Raw genomic sequence first — 14,400 nt, 5'->3', positions numbered from 1 at the left:
AGCCTGAACATCGCAACTAGAGTAACCTGCACATTGCAACTAGAGTGTAGGCCCCACTCACTGCAACTAGAGAAAGCCCATGCAGCAACAGAGATCCAGCACAGCCAAAACATAAATATATAAGTAAATAAATTTATCTATAACAAAAGAAATAAAACCAGACTAAACACTGTCTGGGACCATTTAGCCAGTCCCAGCACCATAACACATTGTGTCAAAGGACTTTCTAACTATGTCCAACAACCTGTTATCTTTGGGCACTGACCAAAAAGCAGCTGCTTCTTTGCCCTCACATGAAAGTTCACATCTGCTGGTTTTTCCTGTTCCATCCCCCTCTATTCCTTTACACTTTCTTACTTGTGATTCGAGCATAACTGACTCCAACTTAAAGTAAACCTGGCTCTCTCTGGAGGGCAGTGCTATATCTACCAGCTTCTCTATGGAGGATTCCCTCCCCACATCACGGGAGGGGCTAGGACCATAGGCACTGGCATTCTCCAGACTCACTTCTGCCAAGTTCCAACCTGTAACTCTCCCTTAAGGGAAAAAATCATCATCCTTTAGGACTCTGACATCTTTACCCTATAACCTCTGGTCATTGTCATCTAACTGGCTTTTAAAAATCATTCTTCTCTTATTCATTGAAGTCTTCGATACCTGGGGCCCAGCATCTGTCTCCAACCCAATTCATGCCATAATTTCAAAAGACTCTAAAGTTTAGGTATATGACCCATTTATCAGTTTAGCCCTGAAATACCTGGGACTCCTTAACTCAAGGTGGCAAGAATACAGAAGAAATATATAAAAAAGGTCTTAATGACCCAGGAAACCATGATGGCATGGTCTGGTCACTCACCTAGATAGAGCCAGACATCCTGAAGTATAAGGTCAAGTGGGCCTTAGGAAGCATTACTACAAACAAAGCTAGTGCAGGTGATGGAAATCCCACTGAGCTATTTCAAATCCTAAAATATGATGCTGTTAACGTGCTGCACTCAATACGTCAGCAAATTTAGAAAACTCAGCAGTGGCTATAAGGCTGGAAAAGGTCAGTTTTCATTTCAATCCCAAAGAAGGGCAATGCCAAAGAATGTTCAAACTACCATACAGTTGCACTCATGTCATATCCTAGCAACGTAATGCTCAAAATCCTTCAAGCTAGGCTTCAGCAGGATATGAACCAAGAACTTCCAGATGTACAAGTTCCATCACTTCACAGCAAATAGAAGGGGAAAAAAAAGAAAACAGTGACAGACTTTATTTTCTTGGGCTCCAAAACCACTGTAGACGATTATTACATCCATGAAATTATAAGATGCTTGCTCCTTTTAAGGAAAGAACAAAAGGAAGGAAAGCTATGACAAACCTAGACAGCATATTAAACAGCAGAGACATCACTTTGCCAACAAAGGTCCATCTAGTCAAAGCTATGGTTTTTCCAGTAGTCATGTACCGATGTGAGAGTTGTGCCATAAAGAAGGCTGATCACTGAAGAATCAATGCTTTTGAATTGTGGTGCTGGAGAAGACTCCTGATAGTCCCTTGGGCTGCAAGGAGATCAAACCAGTCAATGATAAAGGAGATCAACCCTGAGTACTCATTGGAAGGATTTATGCTGAAGCTGAAATTCCAATACTTGGGCTACCTGATGTGAAGAGCTGACTCACTGGAAAAGACCCTGATGCTAGGAAGATTAAGGGCAAAGAGAAGAAGGGGGTGACAGAGGATGAGATGGTTGGATACCATCACTGGTTCAATGACATGAATTTGAGCAAATTCTGGGAGATAGTGGAAGACAGAGGAGCCTGGCATGCTGCAGTCCATGGGGTTGCAGTCAGACACAACTCACTGGCTAAACAATAACAACCTTAACTCAAATGACCTTTCCTTTACTTTTGCTACCCACTCCAGGACCACCGCCTGGACTTGTCATCATCTGATCTGCACTTCTTCTGTGATATCAAACTCTGGAATCCCAGTCACTGACTAGAACTTTCTATCCTGCAAACCTTCCCTTCATCAATCTTCAGCCTATAATGTCCTCTAAAGTCTTAACCACTCCATTTTTCCTGAGTCCACTGGGCCACTATGGCATCTCTTCCTTTCTAACCCAGCTGAGATTTCTATTTTTAAAAAATAGATTATTTTTTATTTTTTTGGCCATGCTGCACAGCATGTGGGATCTTAGTTCCCGGCCAGGGATCAAACCTGAGCTTCGTGCATTGGTAGCGCAGAGTCTTAACCACTGGATTGCCTGGGAAGTCCCCCAGCCTAGACATCATAGCTGGATATCGAAGCTATTTTTCCAATCTGGTCCTTTGTACTACTAGTCTTCTGTTGTACTTGTCCATCAAAATTCCAACTTTGGCTCAGTGATCTACTCTTAAATCTGAAATACTAAACACTCTTTAGAAGATAAATCACATAGCTGTGCTGAATAACATCTAAATGAATTCATGCTCTCTAACCTAGTAGAGACGTCAATAGTAGAGACCTCAATAGTACCCACTAAGCAATTTTTGTTAGAAACTTATCTAGTTTCACACTTGTCTTCACTTTCTTTCCTTCCACCTCAGAAAATCAGTTCAGTTCAGTTCAGTCACTCAGTCCTGTCCGACTCCTTTCAATCCCATGGACTGCAGCACGTCAGGCCTCCCTGTCCATCACCAACTCCCAGAGTTTACTCAAACTCATGTCCATTGAGTCAGTGATGCCATCCAAGCAGCTTGTCCTCTGTTGTCCCCTTCTCCTTCCGCCTTCAATCTTTCCCAGCATCAGGGTCTTTTCAAATGAGTCAGTTCTTCACATCAGTTGGCCAAAGTAGTGGAGTTTCTGCTTCAGCATCAGTCCTTCCAATGAATATTCAAGACTAATTCCCTTTAGGATGGACTGGTACAGTCCAAGGGACTCTCAAGAGTCCTCTCCAATACCACAGTTGCTGCTGTTACCACAGTAAAAAGCATCAATTCTTCGGCACTCAGCTTTCTTTATAGACCAACTCTCATATCCATACATGACTACTGGAAAAATCACAGCTTTGACTAGATAGACATTTGTTGGCAAAGTAATGTCTCTGCTTTTTAATATACTGTCTAGGTTGGTCATAACTTTTCTTCCAAGGAGTAAGCATTTTTTAATTTCATGGCTGGAGTCACCATCTGCAGTGACTTTTGAAGCCCAAAACAATAAAGTCTGACACTGTTTCCACTATTTCTCCATCTATTTGCCATGAAGTGATGGGACCAGATGCCATGATCTTAGTTTTCGGAATGTTGAGCCTTAAGCCAACTTTTTCACTCTCTTTCAGTTTCTCCAAGAGGCTCTTTAGTTTCTTCGTTTTCTGCCATAAGGGTGGTGTCATCTGCATATCTGAGGTTTTTCATATTTCTCCGGGCAATCTTGATTCCAGTTTGTGCTTCATCCAGTCCAGCATTCTCTTCAAATAAGTTAAATAAGCAGGGTGACAATATACAGCCTTGATGTACTCCTTTCCCGATTTGGAACCAGTCTGTTGTTCCATGTCCAGCTCGAAATATTGCTTCCTGATCTGCATACAGATTTCTCAGGAAGCAGATCAGGTGGTCTGGTATTCCTATCTCTTGAAGAATTTTCCACAGTTCATTGTGATCCACACAGTCAAAGGCTTTGGTATAGTCAATAAAGCAGAATTAGATGTTTTTCTGGAACTCTCTTCCTTTTTCAATGATCCAACAGATGTTGGCAATTTGATCTCTGGTTCCTCTGCCTTTTCTAAATTGAGCTTGAACATCTGGAATTTCATAGTTTACGTACTGTTGGAGCCTGGCTTGGAGAATTTGAGCATTATTTTGCTAGCATGTGAGATGAGTGCAATTGTGTGGTAGTCTGAGCATTCTTTGGCATTGCCTTTCTTTAGGATTAGAATGAAAACTGACCTTTTCCAGCCTTGTAGCCACTGCTGAGTTTTCCAAATTTGCTGGCATATTGAGTGCAGCACTTTAACTGCATCATCTTTTAGGATTTGAAATAGCTCAACTGGAATTCCATCACCTCCCCTAGCTTTGTTTGTAGTAGTGATTCCTAAGGCCAGCTTGACTTCATACTCCAGGATGTCTGGCTCTAGGTGAGTGATCACACCATCTTGATTATCTGGGTCGTGAAGATCTCTTTTGTAGAGTTCTTCTGTGTATTCTTGCCACCTCTTCTTAGTATCTTCTGCTTCTGTTAGGTCCATTCCATTTCTGTCCTTTATTGAACCCATCTTTGCATGGAATGTTCCCTTGGTATCTCTAATTTTCTTGAAGAGATCTCTAGTCTTTCCCATTCTATTACAACTTAATCTTCCAGTATTTTCTAGATCTCAGTAACCAATCCAATAGGAAAGCACACTCAGCTATATACACTTCAGCACTCTCAGGTCTCAAGAAAGAGCAATTCATAGCCACACCACTTGGGCTGTCTTCACTAAGGCTAAACAATCGGAACAAAAGAACAAGAATTTTATTCATCTGTGAGGGTTATACAACACCATCTGGAACAAAAGCTTCGTAATCATACTGATGTGGGATTGAATCCTGATTTTATTTATAAACCACCACGTTAGCCAAATTTCTAAACCTCTCCAGCACTCTTTCTGTATTTTAGAAACTTGGGGTCAAGATAATAATATACAACTAGTTATACTGTTAAAGGAATTAAAAGAGCTAGTTCGTGTAAAGCAGCTAGCTTTACGATAAACATTTCTTAAATGAGTACAAAAGCAGTGGTTCCTAGCTAACTACAGTAGTAAGGATTTAATCAAATAGTATGTGCAAGGCTCTGGTAACCTATCACAAGCTATGAACATAATAACTGTGATTATGACAATGACAGCTTAAAGACAAGCAAATGCAATTAAAGAAATATTTAGACTGGATACATCTGAGGAGCAGGGAAGGCAGAAGGCCAGCAGACTGGGTAAAAACCAAAGGGAACTGTCATTTGATGTGCAGCGTAAGTTTTTTCCAAAAGGTATATCTTTATTATAAAGTGTAAAGATGAACACAACTTTTAACGAGAGGAAAGAGAATAACAAAATCAAGATAATCCATTCACCATCGGCCCTGACTGAGTTTTCCCCACTCTTCTTGAGGACATTTCAACTACTTCTTTTGTCTCATCTGCAAATCTTTTCTTTTTGTAAAGAGGGCTTGCTTCCCTAGTGACTCAGATGGTAAAGAATCGACCTGCAATGCAGAAGACCCAGTTCGATCCCTGGGTTGGGAAGATCCCCTGGAAAAGGGAATGATGAACCACTCCAGTATTCTTGCCTGGAGAACTTTTAGAGAAGAACAAGACCCCCCCCCCCAAAAAAAAAAAAAAACAAAACTCTTAAGAGTTTCTATTCCGTCAGCTTCTGAGAGTATTTCTGTGTACTACTTTATTTTACCAGATCGTCAAATACTGGTGAATCACAGGGTTCTAGCCTTAGACCACTACTCCCCTTTATACCTTATTTTTAGATAACTCACTTACTCTTATAAATCAACTGCTGCATAAATGCTGATGACCTCCAAATTGATAACACAGGGCTGGACTCTCCTCTGGGTTTCAAACTTGCTGGACACTGTCAGCTTGACCAAAAGACATCTCTAACTCAACATATTCAAAACTGACCTTACCTACATTCCCCCCAACTGGCCATCTTCTAGTGTTCTCTAATTCAGTTGGTGGCATATCATCAATCCTTTAAACTAGAAACCCAAAGATGTCCACAACTACTCCTCTCCTCTTCAACAGTCACTCAGAAGTCCTCCCTATTTTACCTCCTGAATATTTCTCACATTGCCCTCGCCTTCCCCCTCTACAAGAATGTCATTGTTCAAGACCTCCACCTTAGTTACTGGAACACATTTTCCTCCACCTTACAGAATAAAATTTAAGAATAACACAAGGCCACTGCCTATTTTTCTAGGTTTGTGTGTTATTATTCTTAGCTTCAAATTTATGTTTTATCAAAAAGTAAGCTACCCATAGCTCCTGGCCTGTATGTCACACTGTTCTTGTCGCCGAGCTTTTGCTCACACTGTACCCTCTGCCTCAAATGAAAACCTTTCTCTCCCTTCCTCCTGAAACTCCTACCTATCATTAAGAGGAACTCAGGTGCTATATTCTTCAGGAAGCTCTTCCTGAAACTACCTTCCTTCTTTTAAGGTTAAGTGCCCCTCTTCTGTACTCTCATTTTATCATGGGCTTTCTATGTAATGCACTTTCCATACGTGTTGTAAGTGTTTGTATATGTCTCTCTCCTCTACTGATTTCTGTAGTTCAGAGCCTAGCCTACAGCCTGACAAACCATAAATAATCAACAGATATTTATTTAATGGTTCAAAAGATGGAGAGGAAAGGAGAGAAGAAGGAAGAGAAGGAGAAGGGATTACTCTTGGGAGTAAGAGGAACAAACCTGTGAGCCTCAGGCTTCTGAACTTCAGAAAAACTGTCAACTCCACAAATCAATCTCTGGTGGTGTTTTAGAGAAGAGAAAAGACCAGGAAAGAACAGAGTGTAGATGAGAATAGGAAAACACAAAGATAGCCACAGCCTAACTCCACAAAATCTGTGAATACATAAAATGGTTAGTTAGAAAGAACCTTGCAGATGTGATTAAGAATCTTAATGTAGGAGATTACCCTGGATTATAAATATAAGGGTGTTTATAAATGAAAGAGGGAGGCAGGGGAGCCAGAGTCAGAAAAGGAGATGTGACTATGGAAGCAAAGGCTAGAGTGATGCAACTGCTGGTTTGGGGCCATAAGCCAAGGAATGTGGGTGGTCTCAAGGTTGGAAAACCCAAGGAAATAGATTCTCTCCTACAGTTTCCAGGAGGACTGCACTTGATACTTGACATTCACCCATTTTAGACTCCCGGCCTCCAGAACTATAAGATAATAGATTAGTATTGTTTTAAGCCAATAAGTTGGTGGCAGTCTGTTATGGCAGCAACAGGAAAACAATACAAACATACAAAATAAGATATAATAAACAATATCTACAATTGCCTCAAAATATGAACTCAAATTGCCACAGAATGTACCAGAATTCATTATTTTTGATAATTGTCCAAAATTTACTGTCACATATAAATAAATAAAAAGACTGTCTAGACATAAAATGATAATTTGTAGACTGGTTTGGTAATCTTTATTTTATTAGAGGATAATTGCTTTATAGTGTTGTGTTAGTTTCTGCTGTACAATGAAGTGAATCCACGATATGTGTGTGTATATATCCCCTCTCTCTCGAAACTTCCACCCCACCACTCCATCCCATACATCCAGGTCATGACAGAGCAACAAGCTAATCTGATAAGCTTTCAAAGATTGATATGACTAATCAAAGTAATTCTAGTTTTGAAGAACCATGATTTTAAGGGGAGTAGTAGCAAGGAGTTATGTCAAACACTGAGTAATTTTAAAAAAGACTTTAATAAGCCGTCCAAAAGATGTTATATTTTTTCATTTCCATGGCATTTAAATACAAAAGCAAATAAAAATAAGAATCTCATTTAATTGTTACAGGATTTGACTTTTTAAATACAGAGGTGCTACCTACATAATTGGCATACTTACATTATTTCTTCCCAACAATCACATTCACACATATGTCAAGATATCTAGAAAATGTTATAAGTACTAATATCTACATAGATTTATAATAAGTCTCATGGCCAGGGTACAAACAACTTACTTTCCTTTGTCCTTCAACCATTCTGGGTTCTTTTCCTCTTCTTTTAAATCACAAAGTTCAGGAATATCAGTATTCATTGCTCTTCGTGCCTCTGCTTGTTTATGTAGCCACTGAAATGTGAATGAGTTTAATGAAGGGCACAAAAGTATTATTTTATTAACTGTTCCTTTTAGATTTCCCATCTTCCTACATAACATGGAAATACTATTTGTTGTGTACTGAATGTTTGTGTGCTCCAAAATTCGTATGGTGAAGCCCTAACCACCTATGTGATGGTATTTGGAACTATGGCCTTTCGGCGGGCGATAAGTAAGTTTGGATGAGGTCATGAGGATGAGGCCCCCAAGACAGGATTAGTATCCTTATGAGAGGAGAGAGAAATTAGAGGGCATGCTCTTTTCTCCACCCCACCCCCATATCCAGACCTTTTACTTCTCAGCCTCCAGAACTGTGAGAAATAACTGTCTGTTCTTAGAGCCAGTGAGTCTATATAGTTTGTAATAGTATTCTAAGCAGACTGATATAATATTTGATGATGGTGATTTTAAACTTCCAGCTTTTATACATTTTCAAGTTTTTTTTTTTTAAATTTCACTAGCTGATTAAGATCAAACATGTAACAATTTCTAGTTCAAACTTTGTCCAAATTTCTGGTAGTTCATGTGAATATTATTTTACTTATCTTGTTTATAATATATATGTATTTTTACATTATAAAAATATATAAATCATTTTTAAATGATTATAATTTTATTAGTTATAGAAATCCTTTTATAAATAATGAAATACATAAATATATTGCTAATATTAAGAAAAAAGTTAATATTTATAAATTGTCATTATGTATTAAGAAACTTCAATTATTTTTACAACTTTTCAACTGAGAGAGGTACCAGTTCATACCTTACAGTAAAAAATAAATAAATAAAAGCAGTTATTAGAATTCTTAGTGCTTATACAACTAAATATATGACATTCAAAATCCTAGAGCTCAGGAATTTATAAATGAAAGATATCAATGCCAAATGTCACATTAGAAATACTTGACGTTACTAATTAATTGTAATAATATAGTTATAATAGATTTGCAAATCTTTTCTTACCACAACACACACAGTCCTGAAGTTTATACATCTATTATGGAAAATTATGTATTTAATAAAATAAATGCACATGCAGCAGATTATCTCCTAAAATAAGCAACAACACTGACTGTTAAATCAATGTTTTCTCATTAGCATTGTGAAGCCAAAAAAAAATAGAACCTGCAAAACATATTTTTCTCAAAAAGAAATATCAAATTTTTTCATGAAGTAATATCTTTAGTGCAATGAATACTTTAAAAATTCAGATCCAGGAAGTTTCAACATATGAAGTAAAAAATTAAGTATTCTCATTGTGGTCACTGTAACTAACAGTAAGTGTACCAACCTCCTCTTCTTCTGCTACTTGCGATTCCCGGAGAGCTGTCGGGAATACTCGAGGAGTAAAGCTGATTTTAATACTGCCAACAGAGCGAGGAGCAGGAATACTGTCTTCCTTTAACTTCTCAAAAAATATATTTTCTGAATTTCTCCCTTCAAAAACAATATTAGCAACTAAGTTATTTACCTCTTATTTCCTAGTTAACAATCAAACAGACTTTTAAGGCAATAACCCATTAAAGTTACTTTTAAAATCCTATACAAATAATCCAACCATATTTTCTACAGGAAGGAATGTAAAATTCCTCATTGAAATTATGGAAGCTAATTATCTGTTCTTTAATCAATAACTTCAGCTACTTTTCTGGGGTTCTCTTTGTTAAACCACACAGTGTCTAACTTACATTCACTATAGAGGACGGCACTCTTACAACCTATGTCAACTCTACAGGAGGGTACCTAGGCAAAGTCACCACTTTCCATAAGCTCCTATAGCAGTATCTTCTATAGGCTTCCTGGTAATGACAGAAAAGATTTTCAGTTATTAGAGAAAGCTAATGGGAACAGGTGAAGAGATATGATGAAAAGCTATACATTTGTACAAAGGCAGTTAGATATAACTGTTCAGTCAATATAAGAGAAGATATTAATCTATATGTTAGAATATAAACTATATAACTAAAAGAAAGGAAAGGTACTAAAAAATGAAAATATCAAAACTGATCAAAAATGATTTTCTACAAACATGACAGACAGTTTGTATCTTTGATATAAAATGAACACATATAATTAAGATATAAAACTTCCACTTTAAAGAAAAACTGAAAAGCGCCTGAATTAACATTTCAAAGGGAGGAAAGAGGGGATGGGGAAGAAAGAATAAGGACTCAAATTAGAAAGTAACATCAACAAAAATTTAAACAATCTCTATAGACGGTTGTGGGTGGGAACGCTATCATCCAGCGTCCTATCAATCTTTCCCTCTTTGTTTAAAAGTAGGTGTAGTTATGTGCCAAACCTGACCCAGCAGAATGTGAATATAAGTGGTGTATACAATTTACAGATCACCATTTTACCGGTAAATCCACTTGCAGTGGACATCTTTCCCCATCCCACTGGCTAAAAAACAATGCCAACTGCATTATCCACCTTGGACCCAGAGATGGAAGCCAAATAATGGTACAACAGATGCTGCCCCACCAGCCTGGAAGGCCCTGTGGAACAAAGACATCAATCAGGCCTAGACTGATGACCGTTACATAGTAAGTATTAGATAACATTCAACTTTGATCTTATTCGATCTATGACTTTGTGTGCTGTGCTGTGCTTAGTCGCTCAATTGTGTCCACTCTTTGTGATCCCAGGGACTGCAGCCTGCCAGGCTCCTCTGTCCAAGGCGATTCTCCAGGCAAGAATACTGGAGTGGGTTGCCATGTCCTCCAGGGGATCAACCCAATAGAGGGATCAAATCCAGGTCTCCCGCATTGCAGGCAGATTCTTTACCACCTGAGCCTCCAGGGAAGCCCAGGAATACTGGAGTGCGTAGCCTATTCTTTCTCCAGGGGATCATTCCAGCCCATGAATGGGACTGTGGTCTCCTGCACTGCAGGCAGATTCTTTACCAACTGAGGTAACAGGGAAGCCCAATCTATGACTTTGGACCTCTTATTTCAGTAATTGGCTTGAACCTACCTAATACAATGTCTCAAGAATTTTATACCCAGTATACTACTATTCACTTATGAAGCCAGGAGACATTCCTAGATATTTAAGAACTAAGTAAATACACCATCTAGCCATCTTTTCTGAGTAAATTACTCAAAGAAATGTACCAGAACATGGAAAAAGAAAATTAAGAACTCAGGAGTGGAAAACTTGAGGGTAAAAATGAAAAATGATAGCCTGTTGTTGTTGTTGAGTCACTAAGTCATGTCCAACTATCTGTGACCCTATGAACTGCAGCATACCAGGCTTCCCTGTCCTTCACTGTCTCCCATAGTTTGCTCAAATTCATGTCCAATGTATCAATGATGCCATCCAACCATCTCATCCTCTATTGCCCCTGTCTCCTCTTACCCTCAATCTTTCCCAGCATAGGGTTTTTCCAATGAGTCAGCTCTTTGCATCAGGTGGCCAAAGTATTGGAACTTCAGCTTCAGCAACAGTCCTTCCAATGAATATTCAGGGTTGATCTCCTTTAGGATTGATTGCTTTGATTTCCTAGCTCTCCAAGGGACTCTCAAGAGTCTTCTCCAGCACCAAAACTCAAAAGTATCAATTCTTCACTGCTCAGCCTTCTTTACGGTCCAGCTCTCACATCAGTACATGACTACCAGAAAAATCACAGCTTTGACTATACAGACCTTTGTCAGCAAAGCAGTATCTCTCTTTTTTTAATACACTGTTTAGATTTGTCATAGCTTTCCTTCCAAGGAGCAAGCATCTTTTAAATTCATGGCTGAAGTCACCATCCACAGTGATTTGGGAGCCCAAGAAAATAACATCTGTCACTGCTTCTATATTCCTCCCTCTGTTTACTGTGAAGTGATGGGACCAGATGCCATGACCTCAGTTTTTTGAATGTTGAGTTTTAAGCCAGCTTTTTCACTCTCCTTCTTCACCCTCATCAAGAGGCTTTTTAGTTTATTTTCACTTTCTGCCACTAGAGTGATATCATCTGCATATTCTCCCAGCACTCTTGATTTAAGCTTGTGATTCATCCAGTACAGCATTCTGCATGATGTACTCTGCATAGAAGTTAAACAAGCAGGGTGGCAATATACAGCCTTGACATACTCCTTTCCCAATGTGAAACAAGTCAGTTGTTTCACGTCTGGTTCTAACAGTTACTCCTTGATCTGCATACAGCTTTCTCAGGAGGCAGGTAAGGTGGTCTGGTATTCCCATCTCTTTAAGAATTTTCTATAGTTTGTTGTGATCCACACAGTCAAAGGATTTAGTGAAGTCAATTAAGCAGAAGTAGATGTTCCTCAGGAATTCCCTTGCTCTCTCTATGATCCAATGAAAGCTGGCAATTTGATCTCTTGTTCCTCTACCTTTACGAAATACATCTGGAATTTCTCAGTTCACATACTGTTCAAGCCTAGCTTAAAGGATTTTGAACATTACCTTGATAGGATGTGAAATGAGCACAACTGTATGGTAACTTGAACATTCTTTGTCATTGCCTTTATTTGGGATTGAAATAGAAACTGACCTTTTCCAGTCCTGTGGTCACTGCTGAGTTTTCCAAATATGCCGGTATATTGGCAGCAGCTCTTTCACAGCATCACATTTTAGGATCTGAAATAGCTCAGCTGTTAATTCCATCACCTCCCCTAGCTTTGTTAGTAGTAATGCTTCTTAAGGCCCACTTGATTTCACACTCCAGGATGTCTGGCTCTAGGTGAGTGATCACACCATCATGATTATCTGAGTCATGAAGATCTTCTTTGTATAGTTCTTCTGTGTATTCTTGCCACCTCTTCTTAATACCTTCTGCTTCTGTTAGGTCCATACCATTTCTGTCCTTTATTGTGCCCATCTTTGCATGAAATGTTCCCTTGGTATCTCTTTTTTTTTTTTTTAAGAGATCTCTAGTCTTTCCTATTGTTTTCCTCTATTTCTTTGTTCTGATTACTGAGGAAGGCTTTCTTATCTCTCCTTGCTATTCTTTGGAACTCTGCATTCAGTTAGGTGTATCTGTCCCTTACTCCTTTGCCTTTCGCTTCTCCTCTTTTCTCAGCTATTTATAAGGCCTCCTCAGACAACCACTTTACCTTCTTGCATTTATTTTTCTTGGGGATGGTTTTGGTCACTGCCTCCTGTACAGTGTTATGAACCTCCATCTATAATTCTTCAGGCATTCTGTCTACCAGATATAATCCCTTGCATCTATTTGTCACCTCCACTGTATAATCATAAGGGATTTGATTTAGGCCATACCTGAATGGCCTAGCAGTTTTCCCTACTTTCTTCAATTAAAGTCAGAATTTTACAATAAGGAGCTCATGATCGAAGCCAGTCAGCTCCAGGTCTTGTTTTTGCTGAGTGTAGAGAGCTTCTCCATCTTCAGCTGCAGAGAATAAAATCAAACTGATTCCAGTATTGACCATCTAGGGATGTCCATGTATAGAGTCATTTCTTGTGTTTTTGGAAGAGGGTGTTTGCAATGACCAGTGTGTTTTCTTGACAAAACTGTTAGCCTTTGCCTTGCTTCATTTTGTATTCCAAGGCCACACCTGCCTATTACTCCATGAATTTCTTGACTTCCTACTTTTGCATTCCAATTCCTAATGATGAAAAGGACATCTTTTTATGGTGTTAGTTCTAGAAGGTCTTCATAAAACTATTCAACTTCAGCTTCTTTGGCATTAGTGGCTGGGGCATAGACTTGGATTACTGTGATCTTGAATGGTTTGCCATAGAAACAAACTAAGATCATTTCTGTTGTTTTTGAGATTGCATCTCAGTACTGCATATTAGACTTTTTTGTTGACCGTGAGGGCTACTCCATTTCTTCTAAGGGATTCTTGCCCACAGTAGTAGGCATAATGGTCATATGAATTAAATTCCCCCATTCCCATCCATTTTAGTTCATTGACTCCTAAGATGTCAATGTTCACTCTTGCCACCTTCTGCTTGACCAGTTTCAATTTACCTTGATCATGGGCCTGACATTCCAGGTTCCTATGTAATACTGTTCTTTACAGCATCAGACTATACTTTTAATACCAGATGCACCCACAACTAAGCATTGCTTCTGCTTTGATCCAGTCTTTTTATACATTTGTAAATTTTTAAAAAATTCTCCCTAATAATTGGAGGACAAAAAAATTATGATGGCTTACAAAATATTTGCAACCATATGACAATGAAAAAACAAGATGTCAAAACTTGATGAATGTATTAATGTAGTATTTAAGAGAAAAAAATTACATTTCATATGCATGAATTAAAAGATTCAAAAATTAATGCAAACAAATTATATAAAAATCAGAGAAAACTCAAAGAAACTAGGGAGCAGCCAAATAAAAATACACACAGGAATTAATGGAATAGAAAACAAATAAACAATAAAAGAATCAACAACACCCAAAACTGCTTTCTGGAACAGACTAATAAAATTTGCAAAATGCTGCAATAATTGATTAAGGAAAAATAAAATAGTATTAGGAACAAATATATATTTTCTCAGATTCTTTTACATTATAGGTTACTACAAGACATTGAATACAGTTCCTTGTACTATACAGCAGGTTCCTGTTTTTCT

The 14,400-nt window shown here is 38.3% G+C and overlaps 1 protein-coding gene across 4 annotated transcripts in view; it reads right to left on the bottom strand.

The window, feature by feature from the left end:
* The window catches only part of DNAAF4 (dynein axonemal assembly factor 4), an 83,536-nt gene that overhangs the window by 28,368 nt on the left and 40,768 nt on the right, over positions 1–14,400 (bottom strand). For all 4 annotated transcript variants that reach the window (XR_010663904.1, XM_065940557.1, XM_065940556.1 and 1 more), the window contains exons 5-6: positions 9,136–9,281; positions 7,705–7,814 (exon numbers count right to left, since the gene is read on the bottom strand). Coding sequence is in view for 3 of the 4 variants with exons in the window: in XM_065940557.1 (XP_065796629.1) it covers positions 7,705–7,814; positions 9,136–9,281 (256 nt within the window). In the remaining variant the exon portion in view is untranslated. The remainder of the gene's footprint in view (positions 1–7,704; positions 7,815–9,135; positions 9,282–14,400) is intronic.

Source organism: Muntiacus reevesi, chromosome 7, assembly GCF_963930625.1.
Source record: "Muntiacus reevesi chromosome 7, mMunRee1.1, whole genome shotgun sequence".
NCBI classification, from domain to species: Eukaryota; Metazoa; Chordata; class Mammalia; order Artiodactyla; family Cervidae; genus Muntiacus; species Muntiacus reevesi.
The sequence above is the reverse complement of the archived record's forward strand: the minus strand, read 5'-3'. Positions and strand labels throughout refer to the sequence as shown.